The sequence below is a fragment of the Lithobates pipiens genome, unplaced genomic scaffold, assembly GCF_037356315.1.
Source record: "Lithobates pipiens isolate NorthernLeopardFrog02 unplaced genomic scaffold, aLitPip1_a1.2 Scaffold_1, whole genome shotgun sequence".
Lineage (NCBI taxonomy): Eukaryota > Metazoa > Chordata > Amphibia > Anura > Ranidae > Lithobates > Lithobates pipiens.
In genome coordinates this window covers 10881339-10908462 of record NW_027507685.1, presented here as the reverse complement: position 1 = coordinate 10908462, position 27124 = coordinate 10881339, and the positions used below count along the sequence as shown (strand labels likewise).

Sequence of the window (27124 nt, the reverse complement as noted above, 5' to 3'; positions counted from 1 at the left end):
TATCAAAGGTCAACATGTATATACAAATAAAATTATTATCTGATGTCACTAATATTCCTACGTGGAAGAGCAGCGTTCAGGTAAGTAGATTAAAGCACATACATAATGATCCAAAGTCATCGAACATACAGTATTATATCCATCAAGTCAAAAAATATAATATTATAAAATGACATGACAAACGATATGACAAAAAATGTACAATAGAACACCTGTGACCATGTTAACGCACAACTATGTATATATGTAAAACCATGGCAACACCATATGTAAACTGAATATATTCAAATTATTATGCAAATAACTCAATGCATAATAAACAATTACAACATCAAGTACTATACACATAATTGTCCCTAATAAAAGGATAGGCTTACATGTAAACACGATAGTACCGAAAAACCTTAAAAGATATATTTAAAAGAAAAAAAAACACACTCCCCATCGTACCAAATGGTTCTCTGATAACAGGATAAGGATAGAGAAAAAAAAAAGGGTATGAAAAACGCACGATAGTACCCTAAAGCCCCGTACACACGATCAGATTTTCCGACGGGAAATGTTGGATGTCAGGCTGTTGCCAGAAAATCCGACCGTGTGTATGCTTCATCGGACATTTCTTGTCAGACTTTCAGGCAACAAATATTGGCTAGCAAGTCTTCAAATTTTTCTCCTCCAGATTTTCCGATCGTGTGTACACAAGTCCAAAGTACAAACACGCATGCTCGCAAGGAAGCAGAAGTGGTCAGTCTTGTAAACTAGCGTTGGTAATGGAGAATTAACATTCATGACGTGGCAAATTATGAAATCTCCCAATGCAGCGCACAATTTTCTTCTTCTTTAATGGGATAATAATGAAGCTGCTATGCTGGTGATACTGATGGAGGTATTGCAAAAGAATGTTGGTGTCTCTTGTCAATTTTACATACTGCCTACTCCCAAACTATCATTTGAAGTAAAACACATAGCCAAGAATTACTCTCCACAAATTTTTTTTATTGTGCATTAAAAAAAAAAAGACATGCTATCTGCCAATAGAACTTAACCAACAAGTGCATTCTATGCATCCAAAAATATAGAAAATATACTGAATCAAATCAGTATTCAACCAATAAAAATGTCAAAGCAATAACTCCAAGGCCAATAATAAATAACACATAATTGCTTCCGGTTCTGCAACATGTCTGGTTGACGAACGGCCGTTCAGAAACAAACTGAAAAATGCAAAAAGAAAAGCGTGAATCAACACTCACCAAACTTCTACTAATACAAAGTTAGCAGAAGGAGTCCAAAGGGTGGAACTAAAGAGCTGAGAAACCACGTAGTACGTCTATTACATCACTATGTCCGTAACTGTTGGCCAACATTTGTGTGACTGTGTGTATGCAAGACAAGTTTGAGCCAACACCCTTCAGACAAAATTCCACAGTTTGTTGTCGGAAAAAAGTCCGATCATTTGTGCGAGGTATAAGGGTTTAAAGATTATGTTTGGAAGGGAAAACCACACTTTAACATCAATAACATGCCTACTGATGCTTTACAGAAGAAATACCCTAATGCCGTGTACACACGACCGGACTTTTCGACGGACTGAATTACGTCTGACTTTTCTACAGAGTTTTAACGGACTTCCATCAAATCGGACTTGTCTACACACAATCACGCCAAAGTCCAACGGATATGAACGTGATGACGTACGACCGGACTAGAATAAGGAAGTTCATAGCCAGTAGCTGCCAGTTTTCGTCCGTCGGACTAGCATACAGACAAACACATTTTTTGAGCAGACTCGAGTCCGTCGGAAAGTTTTGAAACATGTTCTAAATCTAAAATCCATCTGATTTTTCGACAGCAAAGGTCCAATGAATCCCACACATGATCTAATTGTCCGGCGGATTCATTTCATCTGACTTTTGCTGTCAAAGTCCGGCCGTGTGCACGGCATAACTGATAACAAGATACAGAGCATCTAGAATTCTAGGCCTATTCCTTCTGTATTCAGACAGAGTGGCACTCTCTGAGTGTGTTCTCAGTTTTATTTACTGAGTGTGGATAAACAAGCTACTAAAGGGAGGAAATGATCACGGTAGGGCAAATCCCTTTAAGAAATCACACAGGGCAAATGCCAGACAAAGTACTTAGTGCTGGACGTACTCTTTCCAAGGTTTTGTCAGGAGATGTGTAATTCATCCATCAATGTAAAGATAGCAGCTAAAAGAGTTAATAGCTTTCAATGTACTCTTTATGACTACTTTTCTTTATACTGCTTTACAGGTGGTACAAGAAGAAATTCCCATTCCATCTAGTTTTCTTAAACTTAGCTATCTGAGCAGTCGAACCCTTGGTTACAAGAGTCTCATACATATTATCCTCACCCACGCAACTATTCCTATTGGTCTAAGCAAAGTGCATCTGACTGTGGCGGTTGAAGGACGACTTGTACAGAAATGGTTTCCTGCTGCTATCAACCTGTTTCATACCTTTGCCTGGAACAAGACGGATATTTATGGACAGAAAGTATCAGGTTTAGCTGAAGCTCTAGGTAAAGATTCTTAAATGTCTTATGCTATTTTATTGCATTATTATATTTCTAGAATGTTTAATTTTCTAATATTTTGAACTCCTGAGACAGGAATGAAATTCTTGTTTTAAAGGCTCATTCCCATGCAGCGTATTTTTGACAGCCCGTTCATTTTAATGGGCTGCCAAACACACAAGAATGTATAAGAGGTACGGCAGGCATGAGACTTCCTAATGTGATTGTGGTGTGAATAACAATTAATGGCTCCCACATGCGTCTAACATGGGCAGCCTGTGCAGTGTGGAATACGTGCATGAAAACGCGCGTTTCCAGAACTGAAATTAGTGTGAATGGGCCCTAAAGGTGGATTTCAAAAATTAGGCATCTTGTAACTGAATTTGAAACAAACGTTTTGGGTTTAGTTACTTTTTTAATAGTCTGCTAAATATGCTGATTTACAGAGCTGCAATTTAAACACTGTTAAATGAGTCATAGAACTGACTCATCCTAATCCCTTTCTCTTCTCTCCCTCTTACTCACTCCTGTGTAACTTAAAATAGAACTATAGGCAAAACATTTCTTTCATTTTGGATATAGTAAAGGAGGGTTATAACCCCTGTAAGATTTATTTTTGCCTTCCTTGTCCCAATGGGGAGATTTACCTTCACTTCCTGTAACATAACCAAAATGGGAAATGCGAGTCCCTGCTAGGCTTGTGCAATTCGTTTTGGAACTAATCAAAATTCGGACGAATTTTGCATCTTTCGGACATTCGGATGCATCCGAATGTCCGAATAAAATAATAACGAATAACAACGAATACGAAAGAAATATAACGAATGAATTCGAATGAATTCAACATGATTCGGTAATTCTTTAAAGATCTAATGAAACAAAAGGTCAGCTCAAAGTAAATCTTATAGTCCAATCAGCTAATTAATTTTGTGCCGGAGGATGGATTACTGGCAAAGTGCATTCCTGAGAACTGAGTTAGAAGGGTGTTGTATTGTATTTGAGCAGAGGAGAAGAGACGTTGTCATTGTATGTGTTAAAAGATTCAATAAACAAACGACTTTCCAAACTACGAATCATTATCACGAATGTCTATACATACATAAATAGCGAATTTTAACGAATACGAACGAATTAATTTGTCACTCTACGAATAATAACGAATTACCCGAAAACATATTAACGTAACATAACATATAACAGAACGAAATTATGTATTTTACGAATGACAACGAACCGAAACTAAATGAAATTTTCCGTTGTGCACAAGTCTAGTCCCTGCATCTCTGGTCCCAGGTCCCCACTGGAAAATGTCCCACTTTTCTGGGGACAACTCAAAATTTGGGATCTTCTTTTACTTTCACTTTCAATGATAATGGTAAACATGGCAAATATAAAAATAGAGAAAACTGTCAGGTGTTCTAATCCCTCTCTCCTCTATCAAAAAAAATAAATAAAAATTGCCTTTAGCTATACTTTAGGTGCTAATATTCCACCAACTGAAGAGACTACAAGTAATGTGAGGATTATTAAGGTGAATATATTATTGAAGGTTAAGCAAATGCATAGAACACAATACAAAACAACAGAATGTGTTATATTAACTGATACACAGGTTAGCCTCACCTACGGGCATTAACTTGTGCGGTATAAGGCTAAACCCCATTACACTATCATACTATGACTATATGTTACATTCACACAGTATTCGTAAAAATAGCATCAAATGTGAAAGCATAAATGACATAAAGAAACCTCACTAATAGATACTCAAACAATGTAATTTGGTACACTCTGCACATACAGCCCAGCGTGTGGGTGTATTCATTCCTAACAAAGAGGTATACATGGTAATGTCTAACGTTCCTGATAGCTAATTGTCAAAGTTATCTGGCTGTCATTGGGGCCCTTCTGTAAGGTAGTGCATGTGAAGCTGTCTCTTTAAGGCTATCGCAATAGAGGCTAATGGGCTGTTAGGTAGGGTCAGTCTCTAAAGCGTCAACTGTGGGCTGTAGTTCCACTCACCTCTCCCAGTATACAACAAATTAGGTCAATTACACTTGGAGATCAGTGGTCCCAGATATCTCAGTCCTCACGATCAGGTCCTCTACAATGCTGTAGTCTCCCCAGCTTAGATTACAAAACACAGTGGCTCTCTCTGTGGCTCACTCTCTCATTCTGGTCCTCACAGACCTGTCAGCCTGGTGACCTCCTAGGTTTACACTCTCTTGATCTCCACGCTGTTCTCCCTAAACTATTCATTTGCCTGGGAAAACATTCTGTGAACAGGTGATTTTGGGCCTCTAGTTCTGCAGCCATTAGCCTCCATTCACTTGTACTGAGCAGCGCCTCTTTAAGGACTACATATCCCATTATCCTTAGCAGTTGCTCCACACCTGCACCTGATTGAATCCAATTCACAGTTGCCAGAAAGGGGGGGAAGGGAGAAGGGAAGCACTCAGCCCCCTACATGGCGATTAGGAAAAGGAGGAGAGCGGGTACACTACCGCTCAGCCCTCTCTTTCTCACAGCGAGCAGCAGAGTGACTGGGGGGCAATCAGGGACTTCAATAGCCAGTGGGCAGCTGGCTACACATTTTCTTTTTATTCAACCAGCAGGTTCAATGAAAAAATATGCTGAATTCCCCACTCACACATTCTATGTAAATGGGGGAATTATTCCCGCTGTGCTATTGTGCTCACAGCGGGGAGCCTTCCCCATCATCGGAACACAATGATCGGTGTTGCTGACGGCACTGATCATTTGGTAAAAACCCGACAGAATGGTTTTACAGAAGTTAATTGATAGATTGAGTTCTGTACAACCAGGGTGCCCATACACAGATTGAAATTTCAATGGTCTCTGCTGAACCGGCCGAATTTCGAGCCATGCATGGCCAGCTTAGGTCACATTCATAAAGAAAGAACCTGAAAGTAAACATCTTTTACTATGCTCTCTATTTAAAACATGCATATGTTTATTTAAATCCAGTGGTATGGATTAACCCTGTGTTAAATAGGTACTTGTATTAAAAGATTACATTTACCAAGTTTAAAAAGAGATGTAAGGTATTTGTTTAAATTCTGTTTCCTTTCAAATTAACCGGTAAAGAAAATTACATGCTGTAGGGTTGTCATTTGGACCCCTAGAATATGTATGTCATTTTTTAATTAGAAAAATATGAACTTCTTTCTTGCATGATTATCCCCTAAAAAATGACTCACTAGTTGAACCAGGATTTGGATGAAAGCCCTGGAGCCGGCACATTGTACAACAAGTCATCAGTGCCAACTCCTACATTTCTATATTCATAGCTAAAGACATAAAAACTGATAAAGAATGCATAAACTGAATTCTTATATTTCTCCCACTGGATGAGCAACAAAACCATCTAACCCAAGTTCAAAGCTCCACCGCATCATTTCTGAAGCCAAGCAGGGAGGTCTTAGTATTTATGCTGCATTCTTCAAAGTGTATAATAAATATACAAATCCAGCTGTGAGAGTGTGAATCTGTCAGAATCATAAATTTAGGAACTCAGGAAAAGAGATTTGGCCATTGGAGCATCTGTCAGAATCTTTAAATTGAAAGTATTCCCTTTTTAACCATCTTTTTGGATACATGTGTCAAAGGATATGCGTGTATGTTGGCACATTGGAGGTGCCATACAGGCTACAGCATAAAAAATTTGTACTAGTAGATGTGTCTTACCATGAATTGTATGCTCTAATGCACAGTGTCAATATTGTGGGATTTATATAACTGCTGCTAACATTTTTAAATGCGCATAACATGTAGGAAGAAAACTACATAAAGCAAGCACACCAATTAATATATGAAAATGTAAAAAAAATCCTATTTTGCAAAAAAGCTTAAAATAACTGTATCCTGGGAAGAATGATGATGGGGACGGCGACGGGGTAATTACTTTCCTGCACATGTACAGAAGTTCACAAGTAACCCAGTGTATAGGATTCCAAATGCTAGTGTTTTGAATGGAGAGGTGAAGCTGGTGAGTTATTTAACTCCCTGCACTGTCGGTTTTTCCTGACACTTTATATACAGAACACTAGCCCCTATTTAAGCATACTTTATTTTATTAGATTAGAGATGAGCTTAAAGTGGATGTAAACCCTCTCCTATAACCAGTGAAGTGAACAGCCTCAGACACACAGGGATGAAACAAATCTCCCTACATAAGTTTTATTTGTATATCTGCCGTCTTCACCTTTATATAATTTTTATAATATAAACATTGTGTTAGATTTTTTTTTCTTCCTGTTTCAGCTGTGGGAGTGGAGTTTTGGCATACACTGTGTGACAGTGGATTGGAGGAAAGGCACACACCTCCACATAGGCAGAGGAACAAATATACCTGCAGAGCTGTGCTGTGAATAGACAAGCTCCCTGCTAATCTATTTATAGCACCCACCCTGACACACATTTCCAGCTGCTTTTAGCTCTTGTGTCAGAGAACTTGTCAGAAGTTATCATGCTGAAAACAGAAGAACAGAGCAGCATAGAGATATGGCACATAGGGCTTTGGAGAGAGATAAGTAAACACTACCTATATATGTACCCAGGTCAAATTTCATGAATCGGGTATACATCCACTTTAAAATGCACGAAAACCTTCTCCTATACCCAGTGAAGTGAACAGCCTCAGATGATAAATAGGGATGAAACAAATCTCCCTACATAAGTTGTACATCCATATCTGCTGTCTTCATCTGTATATATACTTTTGAAAGTGCTCTTTGTGTTAGCAGATTCTCTCTTCCTGGTTAGCACTGCATTTAAGCCTGGGCATACAGCCAAGACAGCTGATTGGAGGAAAGGCACACACCCCCTCTTGTCATTGGCAAAGGTAGAAAGGAATGTGCATACTCTGTTCTGAGCTGACTGCTAATCTATTTATACCAACCTCTCCGACACAACACAGACTTTAGGCTCCCGTCTCAGAGAACGTATCAAAAGTTATCATGCTGATAACAGAAGAACAGAGCAGGAGACAGCTACGGGACATAGTGCTTTGGAGAGAGATATCAAAACACTACAGATATATGTGTCCAGTGCCCAGCTCAAATTTCATGAATCGGTTTACATCCACTTTAAGATTCACAGTAAATTCCTGGTATTTCCAAAGTTTGCAAATCATGAACTTTTCGACATAAAGTTTGCAGGTTCATCACCAGAAATAAGGAACAAACTACAATGCAGCGCATAGCATTTTCCCTGGTCAGCTGAGTCACAAGAGTCAATTATTTTTAGGAATGTATAACCTATCCCCCTTTCTATAGAAGGGTGGGCTCACAGCAGCGCAAGTTTCAGAATGTGCTGGAACTCTTCAGAAGAGCTGACAGTCCAATGTAGGGAGAGCTACTTTTTTTAAATTGTTATTCATTTTATGGTGTAGGGATTATTAGCCCTACAAATGGCCATAAATGAACAATAAGATTCACTTCTTGAGACCAGTAGGGTTCACAGCAAAAGTTTGCAGGATCAATAGTATTGTCACAGTTGAAACTATTGGGTGCCAAAAACATAGGTCTCTCTAGGTACTAAGGATTTATGCTTGTGCTTGTTTATTTGCTTTGGTAAATCCGCCTCTATAAGTTGACTGACTTGAAAACAGTTCACTCCCTGTATTGCTGATATTTCAGCAGTTAAAGTGGTTGCAAAGGCAGAAGTTTTTTTATCTTAATGCATTATATGCATTAAGATAAAAAACCTTCGGTGTGCAGCAACCCCCCTCAGCCCCCCCTCCCAATACTTACCTGAGCCCCCTCTCTATCCAGCAATGTCCACAAGTGCCTTGAAAGAGAGGGGGCGGGGCCAAACCGCAGCTCCATGTCTGAATGGATAGACTGAGCTGCAGTGAGGCTGGGGTGCCCACACAACAAGGAGGAGCCAAGAGCTCCAGCCATGGACCTGAGAAAAGGAGGATCTGGGCTGAACTGTGCAAAACCACTGCACAGAACAGGTAAGTATGACATGTTTGTTATTTTAATAGAAAAAAAAGAGGCTTTACAATCATTTTAAAGTGGTTGTAAACCTTAAGCCGCGTACACACGGGCAGATTGTATGGCCTACTTAGTCCGTCATACAATCCGACGGACAGTCCGTCATACTTTCGAATGAACGGACTTGACCACACACGGATGCACAAACAGTCCGTCGAAAGCTTGCGCGATGATGTGTACAGCACGTACGACGGGACTAGAAATAGGAAGTCCAATACACAGCAATGCAACCTTCCGCCATGTAAATCCTTTCTGAGCATGCACCATTCTTAGTCCGTCGAACTAGCCTACTCACGAGCGGATTGTCCGCTGAAACCAAAGTATGACGGACAGTATTACGGAAATTCCGAAATACTTAGTACGCCAGACTGCACGCTGAAAAAGTCCGCTGAAGCCCACACACGAGCGGACTGTCCGCTGAAATGTGTTTCGACGGACTAAGTAGGCCATACAGTCCGCCCGTGTGTACGCGGCTTATGACATGAAAAATGAACAAAGCAAATCCTTTTATAGCATGTGCTTGTCTTAAGTAAAAGCACTAAGTGTAATTTCTGTCTGCTGCTTTCTTCCTCTGCTATCAGCATGAGTCATTAATGCCATGTTTTTCCTGACACCAAGAAAAAAAATATGACAGGGGAGAGAGCTGCAGCTGATTGAAAGCCTTGTCTCTGTTTTTGTGTGCTATGTGAAGGGGGTGTGTCTCTTCCCTCCAATCAGATCTCACTGAGCTCTGCAGAGTATAATTTCAGCTCTCTGCCCCCTGATTTCTGACAGCTCACACCAGCTTTATAAATTCTGGACTTTGAATAGTTGTAGAGAAGAGAAGACTTCAAATAAACAGGTACAAGGTATGTAGGAGGAATTGTTTAGTCTCTTTGTATCACCTGAGGTTAGTCACTTCCCTGGCTAGACGTAAGGGTTTACATCAACTTTAAAGGGGTTGTAAATCCTCTAGTTTTTTCTCCCTAATGCATTCTATGCATTAAGGTGACAAACCTTCTGTGATGCAGCTGCCCCCTAGAGCCCCCCTTTTACTTAACTGAACCTAGTCTTTCCAGGGATAGGGACAAGCACAACAGCTCCAACCGGTGTCTTGGGTCCTGATTGGATAGAATAATAGTAGCGCAGCCATTGGCTCCCACTGCTGTCAATGAAATCCAATGATGCAGGAGTCGTGGGCGGAGCTGAGTGCTGCTGTCTATTTCCTGAGGCAGCAGGACACGGGACTGTGAATCGGCGACACTGTGCAAAACCAACTGCAGAGAGGAGGTAAGTATGACATGTTTGGGTTTTTTTTTTGTTTGTTTTTTTAAACTAACCTTTAGCCCTTGTACACACGGTCGGACATTCCGACAACCAAATCCGTCGGATTTTGTCCGACGGATTTTGTCCGAAACTGGTGTTGCATACACACGGTCGGACAAAGTTGTCGGAAAATCCGATCGTTCAGAACGTGATGACGTTTTTTCATTACAACGGGACTACGTTCAGGCTAGTATCCAATAGCTTTGGTCTAGGAATTTGATCTGAGCATGCGTGGCACTTGGTCCGATCGGAATTCTCTACAAACGATCGGACAAAGTCCCATTGGACCATGTTGTCGGAAAATTTTATAGCCCAGCTCTAAAACTTTGTCGGTCGGATATTGTGACGGAAACAGTCCGATGGAGCCCACACACAGTCGGATTATCCGACAAAAGGGTCCGATCGGACATTTTCCATCGGAATGTCCGACCGTGCGTACAAGGGCTTATATATCCTTTAAGATGGGAGCCACGGTGATTGCAAATTAAGTGTTTGCTCACTCCAGGGGCTAATTACAATCACTGTTTCTAATACAATGTTAAACATATGGAAGGGCAAGACTGTAAAATTTGAAAGCCATATCAAAAATTACTTTACAACGCAAAATGCAATAATAATGAAAACTTTTTTTTTACTGAAAACACATTACATTGCAGAATAATAGCCAAGCGAGAACAGGTCCTAAATAAATAAAAAATAAAAAAATCACACAACTTGAGTTTTATTATAACCCACATAAAATGAAAAAATGATAAAGGCAGGCTTGTTGGCACTGAATGCTACAAGACTTGTCTTTTAGCAGTCGTGTGAGGAAATCTGACCGTGATTGGGAGGCATGCTTCTATTTCTGGAAGGCCTTGCGCTTCACATGACCCCCAGCCCTCTATCAGTTTCCTTTATTTACAATTCTGTTCCTTTAGCATCTTCCTCCTGACATGAAGGCTGTTACACAGCTATTTATAAGAGACAGCTTACCAGGAATATTCGTCATTATACTTGCACTTTGTCATATGTAAAATCTGGACCTGGCAGATTTATTGCCCACCTTAATTACAAATTCGTTTAATCATTTATCCTATTTTAAGTTTCTGTAATGAGCAACTTCTGAAGGTAGAATATGTTCAGTTAAAGCATAGCTATCTTCTAATATATTCATGAAGACTTCTGTTTAAGAATAATTTTAGCTTTAATTATATTACTTGTCAACATGATGTGCAATTCAGAAAGGAATGGCTGCTTGATCTGTATATTTTTATTAAGTATGTTATGTCTACAGAATTATCAGACTCATTAACTTGCATGGTTTACTGAAACCTCAAAGGAAGCCTACACAGAGTGAAATATAGGGATGCATTTGCTGGTTTCAGTATTTGCTGGTTTCAGCATTTTCCATATCACTGGGGTTTATTTACTAAAGAGATAGGGACTATTTGCTGTGAATACGCTAAAACTACGTAACTGAGTTTAGGTCAATTATCCAATTAGATGCTAGAAAATCCTCCTTTTTTTTATTCCTCTTGTAAATGATTAAGTAATCGTCTTTACTTTGTGACCATTAACTTTCCTAAAATAAACAGCCTTTACTATACATATAAAATATATTATAATTATTTGGCATAATTAAAAAGCACACACACGCTAATTAATAGGCCTAGTTAAAAAAATATGAATCATATATATATATATTATATATTACAGATTATATCTGTGCTAGGCAAAAACAGCGATTACCGTATATACTCGAGTATAGGCCGACCCGAATATAAGCCGAGGCCCCCAATTTACCCCCAAAAAAACTGGCAAACTTATTGACTCGTGTATAAGCCGAGGGTAAGACATGCCTGTCCATCCCTGTGTGTGTGTCCGTCCATCCCTGTGTGTCCGTCCATCCCTGTGTGTCCGTCCATCCCTGTGTGTCCGTCCATCCATCCCTGTGTGTGTGTGTCTCCATCCATCCATCCATCCCTGTGTGTGTGTGTATCCGTGTGTGTGTGTGTGTGTGTGTGTGTGTGTGTGTGTGTGTGTGTGTGTGTGTGTGTGTGTGTGTGTCCAGCCTACCTGTGTCCTGAGCCTTTGTCCCGAGCCTCCGTCCCGTGCCGAGCCTCCTTGCCTCCGTGCCTCGCCGCCGTGCCTCGCCGCCGTGCCTCGCCGCCGTGCCTCGCCGCCATGCCTTGCCTCCGGTCCCGTCCCGTCCCGTCCCGTGCCGTGCCGTCCTGTGCCTTGCCTCCGTCCCGTGCCCTCTTCGTTCGTCGGCGGCCATTGTAAAATTCAAAAGCTGCGCCGCCGCCTTCGCCTGTGATAGGCGGAACACTGAATTTCCCAGCAGCCTGTGTTCCGCCTATCACAGACGTCGTATCATCCTCGTCCGTAGTACGAGGATGATACGAAGTCCGTGATAGGCGGAACACAGGCTGCTGGGAAATTCAGTGTTCCGCCTATCACAGGCGAAGGGGGAGCCGGAGGCGCGGCTTTTGAATCAGAATGGCCGCTGTCTGTCTGCTCGACACGCTGATCGAGCGGGCAGACAGCGATGACTCGAGTATAAGCCGAGGGGGGCACTTTCAGCCTCAAAAAAGAGGCTGAAAATCTCGGCTTATACTCGAGTATATACGGTATATGCCAAATACTAAATTTTTCAGCACTTTCCAGCTTTAGTAAGTATATATATATATATATATATATATATATATATATATATATATATATATATATATATATACATATATATATATATACATATATATATATATACATATATATATATACATATATATATATATACATATATATATATATATATATATATATATATATATATATATATAATTTATATTATATTTATTTAATATATTATTTATAATATAATATTTTATAATAATAATATTTTATACTACTGATGTGTGAGATAGCGGCAGCTTTAAACCACTACTTTTATTTATTGAACATTTTTATTTAACTTGGACTAAATACATATTTTCTTTGAGGGGGAGAAGTTTTTTTTTAACCACTTACCTACTGGGCACTTTCACCCCCTTCCTGTCCAGGCCAATTTTCAGCGCTGTTGCACTTTGAATGACAATTGCGCAGTCGTACAACACTGTTTTCATATGAAATGTTTATCATGTTTTTCACACAAATAGAGCTTTATTTTGGGGGTATTTAATCACCACTGGGTTTTTCATTTTTTGCTAAGTAAATGGAAAAAATACCAATAAAAAATGTTTTTCTTAGCTACTGTTATAAACGTTTCCAAACAAGTAATTTTTCTCCTTCACTGATGTGCGCTAATGAGGCTGCACTATGGGCACTGATGAGGCAGCATTAATGAGGAGGCACAGATGGGCACTAATGAGGAGGAACTGATGAGGTGGCATTGATGGGCACTAATAGGCGACAATGATAAATGGCACTGATGGGCACTGATAGGCAGCACTAATGGGCACTGATGAGGAAGTATTGATAAGTGACACTGATGGGCACCGATTGGCAGCACTGATTGTCACTATTTTGGCTGCACTAATAATCAGGACATTGATGATCAGTGCCCTGATTATCAATGTGGATGTCCCCTTAGACACTTGCCAGTTTCCGGCTCTCCTCTCCTCATGCTGTGACAGCGTGTGAGAAGGGTGTGACAGATCCGATCCCACACTCCGATTGAGTGCTTCCGTCAGTATATCCCGCTTCCTCCAATCTGACGATCAGAGAGATATATTCTCATAGCTGCATTGAATACAAGTCTAGCCGAAAATAGCTTGGAGAATCTTGAATCCTTTATTGGACATAATACAGCCTTTTATACACATTTTACACAAGGGGTAGATAACGAGGTAGGGCTGCTCATGGATAATCCCCCCTCCCCTATAGCAACGACTTAAAAGACAATTACATAATTAACATGTTAATTACCCCAGCACTTAAGGCAGCCTAGGTGACCAGACAGTCCGTCCCCGGAGGTCAGTGTAATCAGCTCTTTCAAGGATTGTGTATTGTTCAGAATTAACGACCTAAGAATAGTCTTTACATATATCCTGGGAGATACTGTGGATAATTATTACTTACTTACATTTTAAGTAATCCAAGATATATTTTCTCACTCACCCTGTACCAGGATGGCACAGGGTGACTTAGACATAAGAGTTATATGGGGAGCTGAAACATGGGTTTCCCAACCTTTCCAAGGGATTCTGGGTTCCATGTGCCCTCCCGTCACAAAGGGGAATGCCGATAACCGGCAAGTGTGTTTACATTGTGATCAGCTGTAATTAGACACAGCTGATCACATGGTAAAGGGCCACTGTGAGTGGTCCTTTACCCAGATAGCTATAGCGCGGTTTGCAAGTGGTTAAGATTTGATTCTATTTTGACTCTAGTGAACATGCAATTATATGTGAATTAACCAACTGTTTTGAGAATTGGGCAAAATCACATGTTCTTGGGGTATTTTCTCATCTAATTGATGGTTCTTAGGCTATTGGTTTAAATAAATATATATATATATATATATACACACACACAACACACACACACCACTAGAATACCTTTCTACCTTTCTTGGTGTACAGTACAGGGCACATTCCCTTTTGTCTTGGCACTTTCCTCTGTTTTCTTGCTAAAAAGTGTAGAATTGTTAGGCGTGAGAGGGGTTTTAAGGGCTATCCTGACAATATTGTTTGCCAGTGTCCTCACCTGAAGCTGGCGGGCTCATAATCCCATGGTCAAGACTTAAAGGAAATTGTGTCTAGTATTGAACTCCAAGAAAAGGGTTTCACAGTGAAGTAAAAATCCTTATGTACAGTCACTTATGTACAATGTGCATTCTCTCTAGCTGGTCAATAAGCACATACATTACTTCCATTAGAACAAGTTAGATGAAAGGCATGCTGGACCTTGACAGCTGCTATGAAAATAATTTTACTGGGCAATACAACTTGCATAACTGTCTGGTGGACAACGTCTTGGACACAGTGTATGATTGGAAAAGCACAGAAGGCGCCTGTTCTCTTTAGATTAATGCTTAATCGCTATTCTTCTACACCACAAAATGAATTGATGGGTTATGAAATCTGAAAATGAACGGTATTCAAGTTATTAATAGAGGATTTGGAAAAAAGCCATGGACAGAATCAATGACTTTTTTTTCAAGTTAATTCAATTTGGCTGCCTTTTCTGCTAGAGAAGAGTCAGACTTCATTTTGAGACTGTTTTCTGCCACCTCCTGAGTATTCCAACAAAATGTTTATGGCTCATATCAGCGCGAAAAGCTTTAAAAGCTTTTCTTAATACAACTACTTTTACAGGCTAATGCACTAAAGCAGTGCAGAGAGAAAGAACAAAGTGCAGTAACCTATAGCAACTGGATTTCTTTGTATTGAAATCAAATCAGGGAAATGGTAAGTGATGACTGGCTACTGTGGACTATTGCAGTTTAATTTTTGCCTTATTGAATGAGTTTGTGAAAGTTCATAAATAAATGATGTACACAGGTGGACACATTGAAAATAAACCATAAATATAGTGAATCTCTTCTATATTAATTGCATTTGATTTTCATCTTTAGGGGCCCTTTCACCTTTGATCAGTTTTTGATGCATTTTTGGTGTTTAAAAAGCGGAACAAAAATTCATGAAAAAATGTATTTCTTTAAATCTTATGCAAATCTTTGCACCAATGCATTGCAGGTGTTGTGCATACCTCGTTTTTAAGCGCATCTGTTTTAAAAGGCCCTAATAATAATAAAATCCTACAATGTATCATATTAGGATAAAGTAACATTATCAAGCACATTAACATAGACAATTGCCTCCGGGTAGCTTCAGCATTTATTAAGAACAGTGTTTTCCTAGGTATGTAGCAATAAGAGCTTGGAAGGGTAAGGTCTAGTCTTTCTGCACCAATTGCCCATAACTCCTTATTAGTTAGTAAGGAGGTCTTTCCCACTTAATAGCCAGATGGGAGGGTGAAAGGTAACAGGCAAGAACTCCACCATACTAGCTTTAGTGTCTATCACGCTATCCCTGCTGTTATTTGCCCACCTCTCTCAACATTTGTTTTCTTTGCTGTCAAACATTTTTCCTTGCGTCTATTTGGGGCTATTTTGGGCATGAACGATCAAGTTCCACTTCTGGCTCAGTTTGCAAAGGCAAACTAAGCCAGACGTTCAGCACCCCCTTGTTCCCCCACAGCCGCATTCACAAAGTACAGCGTGCTTTGGGCAGTAGGAGACCGGCTGAGAAGCCGCAAGACTTCATTGCTGGTTTCCCTTAGTCAAGGTGGTGCACCAGCACCCGATAGCCAATTGAAAATTTGTCTAGGGTGAGGACACCGCTGCATTCCTTGACAGGTACGTGCCCTAATATTAAAAGTCAGCAGCCACAGTATTTGGAAATGCTGACTTTAAATTTTTTGGGAGGAAGCCAAGAACTTACCACACTGATGCTGAAGCAAAGGCGTGGCATTTCTATCCTCCTCTGTCAAAGCCTATGAAGCTGCCCACAATCCCACCAACCAAGTCATATAAAATTGCCATATACATTCTAAAAAAGCCTTCTCACTGTTTGGGAGGACTCTTGCAAAAAAAGTCTGAGGCAGAGGAAAAATTACAGGAACACCTATTCGGAGACTCCCATCAAAGAGAATCTTTCTGTAAAGCAAATACTAGACATGTGTAGAATACAAAAATTTGTTTAGTTTCGGATAAATTTGTTATGTTACTAATTTTGTTTTATGGACTAGTTTCGTAATTTGTTTAGTTTTGTTTAGTTTGTTCATTTTCTAACAAATTCCAAATTTTCAGAACAATTCAAATTGGTCACAAATTTATCGACCGACCCAAATTCTGTGTGAAGAATAACTGGTTGTTAAGGAGCAGGCTGGGAATGCGACCGCCACATTCTTAACACACCTTCCCCACTAACAGCTGACTGTCAACACACAAATGCCAGAAAATGAAAAATTAAGGAGAAAAAACAGTGTGGAGTCTACCCCCTATCCATACCAGGTCCTTTAGGTCTGGTATGAATTTTAACTAGAACCCCACACCACTTTTTTATTATTATTATTTTGCCAACTTCTTTATTGAAAAAAAAGTAAATTCAGTGTTGTGATGAACACCGCTGTCACCGCTGACCTGATATAAAAAAAAAAGAGGTCCGCACCTAATGAAGGCGCCCACTGTCCTGACAGTTCTGACAGTTCTTAATTAACTATGCGGGGCACACAATGGCCATGCCCCCTTGTGATGTCATCAACCGGGGCATGCGGGCCAATGACATCACAAAGGGCAGGGTCACCGGGCAACGTCATCAGGGCCCTGTCCCTTAGTTATTTAAGAACTGTCAGATGTCGGAGCTGTCAGACAGTGGGAGCCTTCGTTGGGTGCAGGCCTCTTTTCTTTATTTTTTTGGTAGTGGCGTTCATCATGATTGACACTGGATTTACTTTGGGGGCGATGTTATTTTTAATAAAGGAATTTTCAAAAACTGTCTCTTTTTTGGGTGAATACAATGTACCTCTACTCATTCACATGGGGAACAGGATCTTCTGAGATTCCAATAAGCCCCCCGCCCGTAGACCCTGATAACTACCGGCCAGGGTTGTGGGGAAGAGGTGCTTGTCCTCATCAACATGGGGACAAGGTGCTTTGGGGGGAGCCCTCCCTACCTCAAAGCACCCCCCATGTTGAGGACATGTGGCCTAGTATGGTTCAGGAGGGGGAAGCACTCGCTCAACCCCCTCCTTTCCTGACCTGCCAGGCTGCATGTTTTGATAAGGGTCTGGTATTAATTTTTGGATGGACCCCATTCCATTTTTTTGGTGTGAGCTTCCCCTTAAAATCAAAATCAGACTCAAAGGGCATGGTATGGATGGGCACACTGTTTTTCTCCTTTATTTTTCATTGGTAGCATTCTTTTGTTTACATTCAGCTATCAGTGGGGGAACCCGGTGACAACTGAGGAGCCATTGGTTGTTAGGGATGTGGCGGCCAGCCTGCTCCTTAGCAATCAGCTTTTCTTCACACAGAATTTGGATCGGTCAGTAAATGTTCAACTGATTTGAATTTGAATTGTTCTAAAAATGTGGAATTCATTAGAAAATTAATAAAGGAAACTAAATGAAAAATCCGAATAACCAAAAATGTGTCTGAATTTAGATTCGGACTAAACCAAATTGCACATATCTAGCAAAGACCATCAGGAAAGACTCAGTAATGGCATCACTAGCTCTACAAATAATTCTGTTAAAAAAAATTAGACCCTTTCTTTGAACATTTTTAATGTGTTGGGGAGGATTGGGTGCTCTACTCAATGCTTGTAGTTTCTGTTGAAACTGGACTGCTTGTCGTACCTGTGTAGTATGGTTTTATTCATGAATTTTAGTTGTTTGGAGCAACCCTGTGCTGAAGTGTTCTGGTAAAAACAAACTTCCAGGATTCTTCTGGGTCCTCCATAGTGCTCCGTGATTACACCTGCTGACCTTCACATCACTAAGCCCTTGTACACACGGTGGGAGATTCCGTCAGAATGTTTCCTATAGGACCGTTTTGTCGGATATTCCGACTGTGTGTGGTCTGTTTCCGTCGGAATATCCAACGGACCAACTTTTCCAACTTGCCGGTAAAATTTTCCGACAAAATGCTCCTATTGGACATACTCCTATCATGTGTAGCCTACTCCGACGGACAAAGTGCCACGCATGCTCAGATCAAATTCCTAGGCCAAAGCTATTGGCTACTAGCCTGAACGTAGTCCCGTTGTAACGAAATAACGTCATCACGTTATGTACAATCGGATTTTCCGACAACTTAGTCCGACCGTGTGTATGCAACATCACTTCCAGACCTCTTCCGGAATTAATCCGTCGGAATTACTCCGACGGATTTGGTTGTCGGAATCTCCAACCGTGTGTACAAGGGCTAAGGCATCCTGTAGTGACGTAGAGGTTGGTGTGATAAGCCACTGAGAGCTGTTAAGGACCCTGAAGTGTTTGTTTCCTGGAATTTCACTTGAGCGAAGCAGCTGTCGACAGTGTGGGAACAGGTAGAGATAAGTATTTAAACTCTCATGTAATAGGTACACCTTTCAGAGTGCACTTTTAAATACTTACATATTTGCTTTAATAGAATTATATTATTCACACGTTCTGTATAATAAGTTTAGTCTGAAATTATTTATATACAAAGAATAAAGTGTTTTAGGTAAACCTATAAAAAAAAGTCTAAAAAAAAAAAAGACCAAATAGAAGATCTGCAACACTTTCCAGAAAAGCTATCCATTGCATCTTCCCCGACAAGGAAGATGATCATTTAATGGCTATTGGTCTGTTCTAGATTTCCAAATAGGACTGTAAGTGTGCTCTGTAATTGTGAGGAATAATCTGCCCCCTAGTTACTTTGTGCTTTCAGCATTCTCTGAGCTGAAATATGACTTCTCTGTGCTTTAGGCAAACCGTAATAGATGCAATTTCACTTGGTTGCTTTTTCATTTGGAGATAACATGTCTGCTGGCTGAAAAGAAGAAAAATGTTTCAAATTCTTCATAAGGACATACAAACATCAATGATTTATATGTCTAATAAACAAACACTGGAGTCATCAGGTCTGATTTGAGAATGATTAAGTTACCTGTAAACTAGATCATATTGTTTGGTATATGAACATGCGTTAAAAGAAGGACATGGATTTAAACTGTTATTTCTTTTTTTTTTTTATGAAGTATCTGTTGGATATGAGTATGAGTCTTGCCCAAATCTTGTGCTATGGGAAAAGAGGACAGTCATCTTGCAAGGCTTTGAGATGGATGCTTCAAACCTGGGAGGTTGGACCTTTAATAAACATCATATTTTAAATCCTCAGAACGGTGAGTACTTACTGCATTAAAACCGAACTTCTGGCAAACAGATTAATACACAGTTGAAACGAATATATGCAAACTGTTGTGTCTGCTAAACAATGTATAATTCTGTCCAACTAGCCCTGTAGGACAGTCACACCTGCCAAATAGACCTCACTAAATGTGCACTTGGAAGTGGCATTTCACATAAAAAGAAAAGAGAAAAATCTACTATAAATTCTCTATTTTACCAGTCAGCTAAGCTGACCTAAATTTAAAAAGTGAATTTAAAAAAAAAGGTCTCAGTTACAAACTTTTGCAAACATATGTTAAAAACACGCACTTCACATACCAGACGCTGTCTCCGCAGATGTCTTCCAGCTCTGAACCCAAGAGAAAAATGAAGGCAAGGAAAGGCTCAAACCACCAGCAGCCACACAATACACAAAAGAACCAATATTGACTAACACTTTATTTTAAAGGACATCCAAAGCTATTATTATTTTTTGGTTGCAGTTGGCAAATAGAATCTTAAAGTGACTTACTGTATTTCTCAGGAACTTATCCCTGAGTTATCACTATCAAGAGATCCGCTTCCTTCCAAGTCCAATGACATGACTTTTACAAAGCCATATAATAGATTTCTTAGTCATAGGGGTTGATTTACTAAAACTGTAGAGTGCGTGTTCATTTAAATGTTCATTTAAAGTGATACTAAACCCACAACAGTAAAATCAGTCTGTATATGCAGTAAAACATGCTTGTTATATTCATTGTGGAATCTAAGGGCTTAAACCTCCGCATTGTGTAAAAAGGCTGTCTTCTTTGATGCTCCCCTTCTTCCACTGTCCCTAATCCATCTGCTGATAGAGCAGAGCCTTTGGAGTCACTCTGCACATGCTCGGTTTTGTGTGTATTGCTGGAGAATTTTTTTTTTCTTGAGAGGATACATGTGATGAGCACACTGTTCAGACAGAGGGTCAGGGGTCCTACAGCCTCATAGGATAGTCAGAGTAGAATGAAAACTCCTCCTACAATCTTTAACCAGACACTGAAGGAAGTCACTAGATTACTGCTACAAACTGCTGATGAGAAAACGTATTTAGCAGTTTATATTTACTAAAATGATTTCCATGTTCTGTGTACTGTGGGAGACCGGATATAGTGAATGCAGGGTACTGGGTTTAGTAACACTTTAAGCCTCTACAAAAAAAAAAAAAAACTGAAAGCTAATTGGTTTCTGTGCAGAGCTGCACCAGATTTTGCATTCTCCAGTTTTAGTAAATTACTCCATATTATCAAATAAAAGATGTATTGAGGATTCCAGCTGCTGTATTAGCACCCATGGGAAGATGTAGAGACACAAATTACCATCAGAAAAGTTCACTATTGCATTATAAAAAGGAAGGGGGTGACTTAACCAACAAATAGCCACCCAAAACAAAAAAACAGGTGTGGTTTCTTTTAAAGTGGAACTAAACCCTCCCATCCTTCACAGCCAAGAATGCGGCTTAGTCTCCGTTTGATCTGCAGTTACCATGGTGCTTCTTGTGTGATCAGTTATGATACCAGCCATTTGATGCCTTGACAGGTCAGCTGAGAGCACAAGTAATTGTGACTGTTATCATTCATGGCAAGGGTGTACCTACAGGGGTCGCCATTGTGACCCAGCCCCATCCTCCAGGGAGCCCCGCTGTATGCATGGATAGGAGGACAATGGGGGTGGCAGCATGTAGAGGAACCGATCTCTCCACAAAGCCACTGAATACCCACCCTCTCGCTCCCACAGACATTCAGCAGCTGGAGGAGGGAAATGGAGGGCATCGGTTCCTCCACATGACGCACATGCTGCCCCCCTTATCCCTGTTCTGCTGCCCCAGGCCCCTGTGTGCTTCCTTCATCCCACAGATGGAGAGCAGGGAAGGGGCTGGTAAATGTGTAATTTACCAACCCCTTCCTTGTCTTAATGAATAGAGTCCAAAAACAAAAATAAATTATCCCCAAAAATGGACTTTAAAGGCACAAAAGCATTATGATGTTGTCACCATATTTATAAACACATATGAAATCCTCTTTGCACCCAACGTGTTTCGGAGTACAGTCTTTCTCCTTCTTCAGGGGTGTATGAAGAGGAAAATGTATCTATAACATAGTTAAAGAACAATAAATTTCTAATAATAAAGATTTAAAAGTAAACAATTTGTATAAAAAGTTTAACTCGTACACTTACATAGTACTTGATAGCAAGAAGAATTATCAACATTCCATCATGTAACTTTTAAAAACAAGAGAAAAGATATAGCAGTAAGAGCTGTGTCTGTGGATTCACTATTACTATTTACTTACTATCACTATTTAAAGCATCTGGGCATTAAAGCCAGTCTCTAATAGACTAAAATGTTGTAAAAAAAAATCCCCAGGGAAAGAGGCTAAAAAGCTCCTCTCTCATTCCACAGCAGAAAAATGGCCAACGGGATATACTGGGGCCCAAGCGGAAAACCCTGTAATAAAAACAGTTCAAAATGCAACCCCAAATGGGAACGGGGGTATATTGATATAAACATTTTATTTTTTATATAAAGAATATATTTCCTCAATCTAATAAACATGGTGTACCCGGATGTGACCAATGCACATAGCCAAAGCGGGGGAAGCTGCAGCAAATAGAGGAAGCGACAGTAACTGCAGAATATATACCAATGATGTATTCATTGGGAATATCAAACAGATAATCCAATATTAAAATGATATATGTAGTCAAATATATGGGGAAATTATATATATATATATATATATATATATATATATATATATATATATATATATATATATATATATATATATATATATATATATATATATATATATATATATATATACACCGGTATATATATATATAGCTGTATAGAAATGGCTTATATTTAGATGTAATATATATATATATATATATATATATATATATATATATATATATATATATGTATTTCAGTAAAGTAGTATTTAAAAGTGATTTCAATATAGCCAAAGGTATTAATTAGATGTATAATAAATATATATATGAGTCCAGAGTTGGATTAAAATCCTATGTAAATATATAGGGTACACGTATATTGTGAATAGTTCATTTTTGGCTTTTTCCACGGTAAATTATATTTAATCATGGGCTTACTTAAAAAGAGAAGTAATATTTAGGAATGAGGGAGAGTATAAATACTGACAAATACTGCCGAATACGGACAAATCAAAGATAATGTGAAAGCATATTTTACCTTAGATATTAAGTTCTTTAACAAGCCAGCTGCACGTTCAGACATCCAGCAAGTTACTGGTGGATGTAGGGTGTGCCTGTGATGTTTAACTGTCCCTCTCTCTCCAATCAGCTGGCGCAACTGATTGCGAACAGCTGGTGGATAGAGGAGGATGTGGGATAATCCATAAAGGCCCCCTGGACTGCGCGAAGAGCTTGTATGTCGGAACGACGTCACGCGCACCCAGTCCACCGACACAGGAAGCCTCACCAGCGGACAGCGCATGTCCATCGGAGTGGCTAGATGGAGGACAGACGAGGAAGAGAAAACATCTGTAACCTCCGGGAGCCTCCATGGATTGGACATCCAGGCGGCTTGGTGTGCCAGGCAGTCCCGAGGATCAACCTGCGAAATAGGGGAAAGAAAAATAAAACAAATAATTAGATGTTATAATGACTGGTTATTCTATTAATATTCTAATATATACTAATATTCTTATATTATAATGAATAGAGTCAGTGATCTGTACCGAACAGTTTATGAATGAACGGAAAGCTCTGTACAGAGCTATTCCTGTTCATTCATTCTGTGAAGGCTGAGGCTGCAGAGAAAGGGACTGATGAAAAAAAAAAGAAATAATGGTAAAAAAATAAAAACAATAAAAATAAAAAACCACTGACACCAGTGGCGGAACTAACAGGGGATCGCAAGACAGTCAGGGTGCCAGAGGAGCCCTTCATGTTTTCTTGCAACGGGGCCCTGAAGGTTCTAGTTACACCTCTGATTCACGGCATGCCTTTAATGTAACTGTTTTGGGAAACAAGTAAATCAATGGGGTTAATTCCACTTTAAGAATATCCTATGCTCTCTTTATAAAGGTTTCCTGCAAAGACACTAAAATGCCCTTTTCGCTATTTTTAAATGCATCAAATTCTCTAAAGTATAGCTAGCTTCCATAATTTCATGAGTTATGTTCATTCTCAGCTGGACTTTTTTTTTTTTTCTAAACCCATAAAATGTTTTTTCAAAAAGATGTCAAGTTGATATTTAATGAAGCTCTCTAAAAGAAGAGATTTTATAGTTAAGTATTGCAGCTATTTGATTAGGTCACAGTCAAGTGTACTATACAGTCACCTTTCTCCACTGCATGTAAGGACTATTTTTCCACTGTTAAAAGGCTGTCTTAAAGTAATATTATAACTTAGTGTCATATTATCAGCTGCAGTGCCTGTTATAAATTGTTATTAATATAATATATTCAGAATTTTTAAAGATTTGACCTTCAACAGTCTGCCCCCAAAAGTACATGTTTCGACTTTGGAGTTGTGCCATAGCATAGTTTAAAAGAGAACATATAGTACATTTTGATGAAATGATAGCTATCTTTTAGTGTACCGGTATGTGTTATTTCACTTTTAATACCGTGCTCATATCACTGATGGCAACTGTATAGATTCATAAGCTGGTAACAGGTTCACTGTGCTTGGTATACATAATTTATTACTAATCACCTGTATTTTAATTGGCACCTAAAAATGTTATGTCCCGATGCTTGCTTTACTCCCAGCAAAGCTGTTTTGCTCTTTCACTTTATAGGCTAAGTTTCAAATAACATATTTACTCTTTAGATAATTTTACTGCCTCGTTTGTTGAAGATTATAAACTCTAGAAATATCTGGGCATGTTTCTGAAACCTATAGTTTGCTTTTAATCTAGCCCTTTTTGGGGAAAAAAATGTTAAAACTTGTCTGATTGAAAGAAAATGTGTAATGGTATAAACCAGTCACCTACATTTTATAGCAGGTAATAGAAGCTACCATTAGCCAAATCTTTCACCTAGGAAATCCATGCCTAGCCCTGAGCTCTCAAGACCTCACTCATAATTGGGCAGTGATGCCAGCTATAACATTGCATAATCAGTAGGGAGACAGGGAATCAGACAGGTAATCAGAATGAGACATGGACATTCTCATGCCCCGTACACACGATCGGAAATTCAGCTAGCAAAAGCCTGATGTGAGCTTTTGGTCGGAAATTCGGAAATGTGTATGCTCCATTGGACTTTTACTGGCGGAATTCCCGCCAGCAAAAGATTGAGAGCAGGTTCTCAATTTTTCGGTCGGAAAAAGTTCCGATCGGAAATTCTGATCGTCTATACCAATTCCAATGTGCAAAATTCCTACTTATGCTCGGGAATAATTTGTTGCATGCTCTGAAGCATTGAACTTAATTTTCTCGGCTCGTCATAGTGTTGTACATCACCGCGTTCTTGACGGTCGAATGTTCAGAGAACTTTTGTGTGACCGTGTGTATGCAAGCCAAGCTTGAGTGCAATTGCGTCAGAAAAACCATCCACTTTATTCCGACGGAAAATCTGCTCTTGTGTACGGGGCATAATAGTATATAATAATAATAAAAGTGTATATATAGCTAAAGTTTTTTTCTTTGGTTTTGAAGAGAGTGTGGAAGGGTCAGAACCTTTTAATTTTTTTTTAATGCTCTCTGCATTCCCACTGTGGAGATTTGCCCTCTCTAATAGAGATGAGCCAGATGTTCGAGTCGAACATAAGTTCAACTAAAAAATCGGGTGTTCGCCTGTTCGCCAAGTCTTAACATGAAAAACCAAAAGTGCTCCTTTTAAAGGCTTATATGCACGTTATTGTCATAAAAAGTGTTTGGGGACCCAAGTCCTGCCCCAGGGGACATGTATCAATGCAAAAAAAGTTTTAAAAATGGCAGTTTTTTTAGGAGCAGTGATTTTAATAATGTTTAAATTAAAACAATAAAAATGTAATATTCCTTTAAATATCGTGCCTGGGGGGTGTCCGTAAAATGCCTGTAAAGTAAGGCATCTTTCCCGTGTTCAGAACAATACCACAGAAAAATGACATTTCTAAAGGAAAGAATCTCATTTAAAACTGCTTGTGGCTGTAATGAATTGTTGTATCCTGGCAATATAGATAAAAATCATTGAAAAAAATGGCAATGGGGACCTGGGTCCTGCCCCAGGGGACATTTATCAATGCAAAAAAAAGTTTTAAAACATCTTTAAAAAGTGAAAGAATAAAAATGAAATATTCCTTTAACCACTTGCTTACTGGGCACTTAAACCCCCCTCAGTCCCAGACCAATTTTCAGCTTTCAGCGCTGATGCACTTTGAATGACAATTGCGCGGGCATACAACACTGTACCAAAATGAAATTTTTATCATTTTTTTCCCACAAATAGAGCTTTCTTTTGGTGGTATTTAATTACAGCTTGGAGTTTTATTTTTTGCTAAACAAACAAAAAAAGATGCAAAAAAAAAATCATGTTTAACAGTTTGTTATAAAATTTTGCAAACGGGCCATTTTTCTCCTTCATTGAAGTGCGCTGATGAGGCGGCACTGATAGGCTGCACTGGTGGGCACTGATGGGCTGCATTGGTGGGCACTGATAGGCTGCATTGGTGGGCACTGATAGGCTGCACTGGTGGGCACTGATAGGCATAGTTAAGGCGGCACTAATAGGCACAGATAAGGCGGCACCGATGGGCACAGATAAGGCGGCACTGATGGGCAAAGATGGGCACAGATAAGGTGGCATGGATGGGTGGCACAGATGGGTGGCACGGATGGGTGGCACGGATGGGCACTGATAGGTACCACTGATAGATGGGACTGATGGGCACTGATAGGTGGCACTGATAGGTGGCTCTGATAGGTGGCACTGCTGGGCACTGATGGGCGGCACTGATGGGCACTGGTAGATGACACTGATGGGCACGGATATGTGGCACTGGGGTGCAGCACCTTTGTTGAGGCAGATTGTGGGCACTGCTGGGTGGCACTGTGGGCACTGCTGGGTGGGACTGATGGGGGGCACTTACTTTTTTTAATGTGGCACTGGCAGGGGGCAGGTGGGCACTAGCAGGGCTGGCCATGATCGGGACTGATGTCCCGATCACGGCCGCCGGTGATCGGCTTTTTTTTTTCTCCTCGCGCTGACAGCGCGAGGAGGAATAATAGCCGATTACCGGCTCCGTTATATCACATGATCAGCTGTCATTGGCTGGCAGCTAATCACGTGATAAGGGGTCGGGATCGACCCCTTGCACGGATCGGTGATCAGGCGAGTCTCGTAGACACCTCGTGCACGGGACTACGTCTATTGACGTAGTCCCGGAAAAGGAGATCCACGCTGTA

At 39.9% G+C, this 27124-nt stretch overlaps 1 protein-coding gene across 5 annotated transcripts in view; it reads left to right on the top strand.

Moving 5' to 3' along the window:
• The window catches only part of TENM1 (teneurin transmembrane protein 1), a 912904-nt gene that overhangs the window by 656054 nt on the left and 229726 nt on the right, over nucleotides 1–27124 (top strand). For all 5 annotated transcript variants that reach the window (XM_077478732.1, XM_077478724.1, XM_077478714.1 and 2 more), the window contains 2 exons: nucleotides 2275–2542; nucleotides 19575–19718. In XM_077478732.1, coding sequence (XP_077334858.1) covers nucleotides 2275–2542; nucleotides 19575–19718 — 412 coding nt within the window. The remainder of the gene's footprint in view (nucleotides 1–2274; nucleotides 2543–19574; nucleotides 19719–27124) is intronic.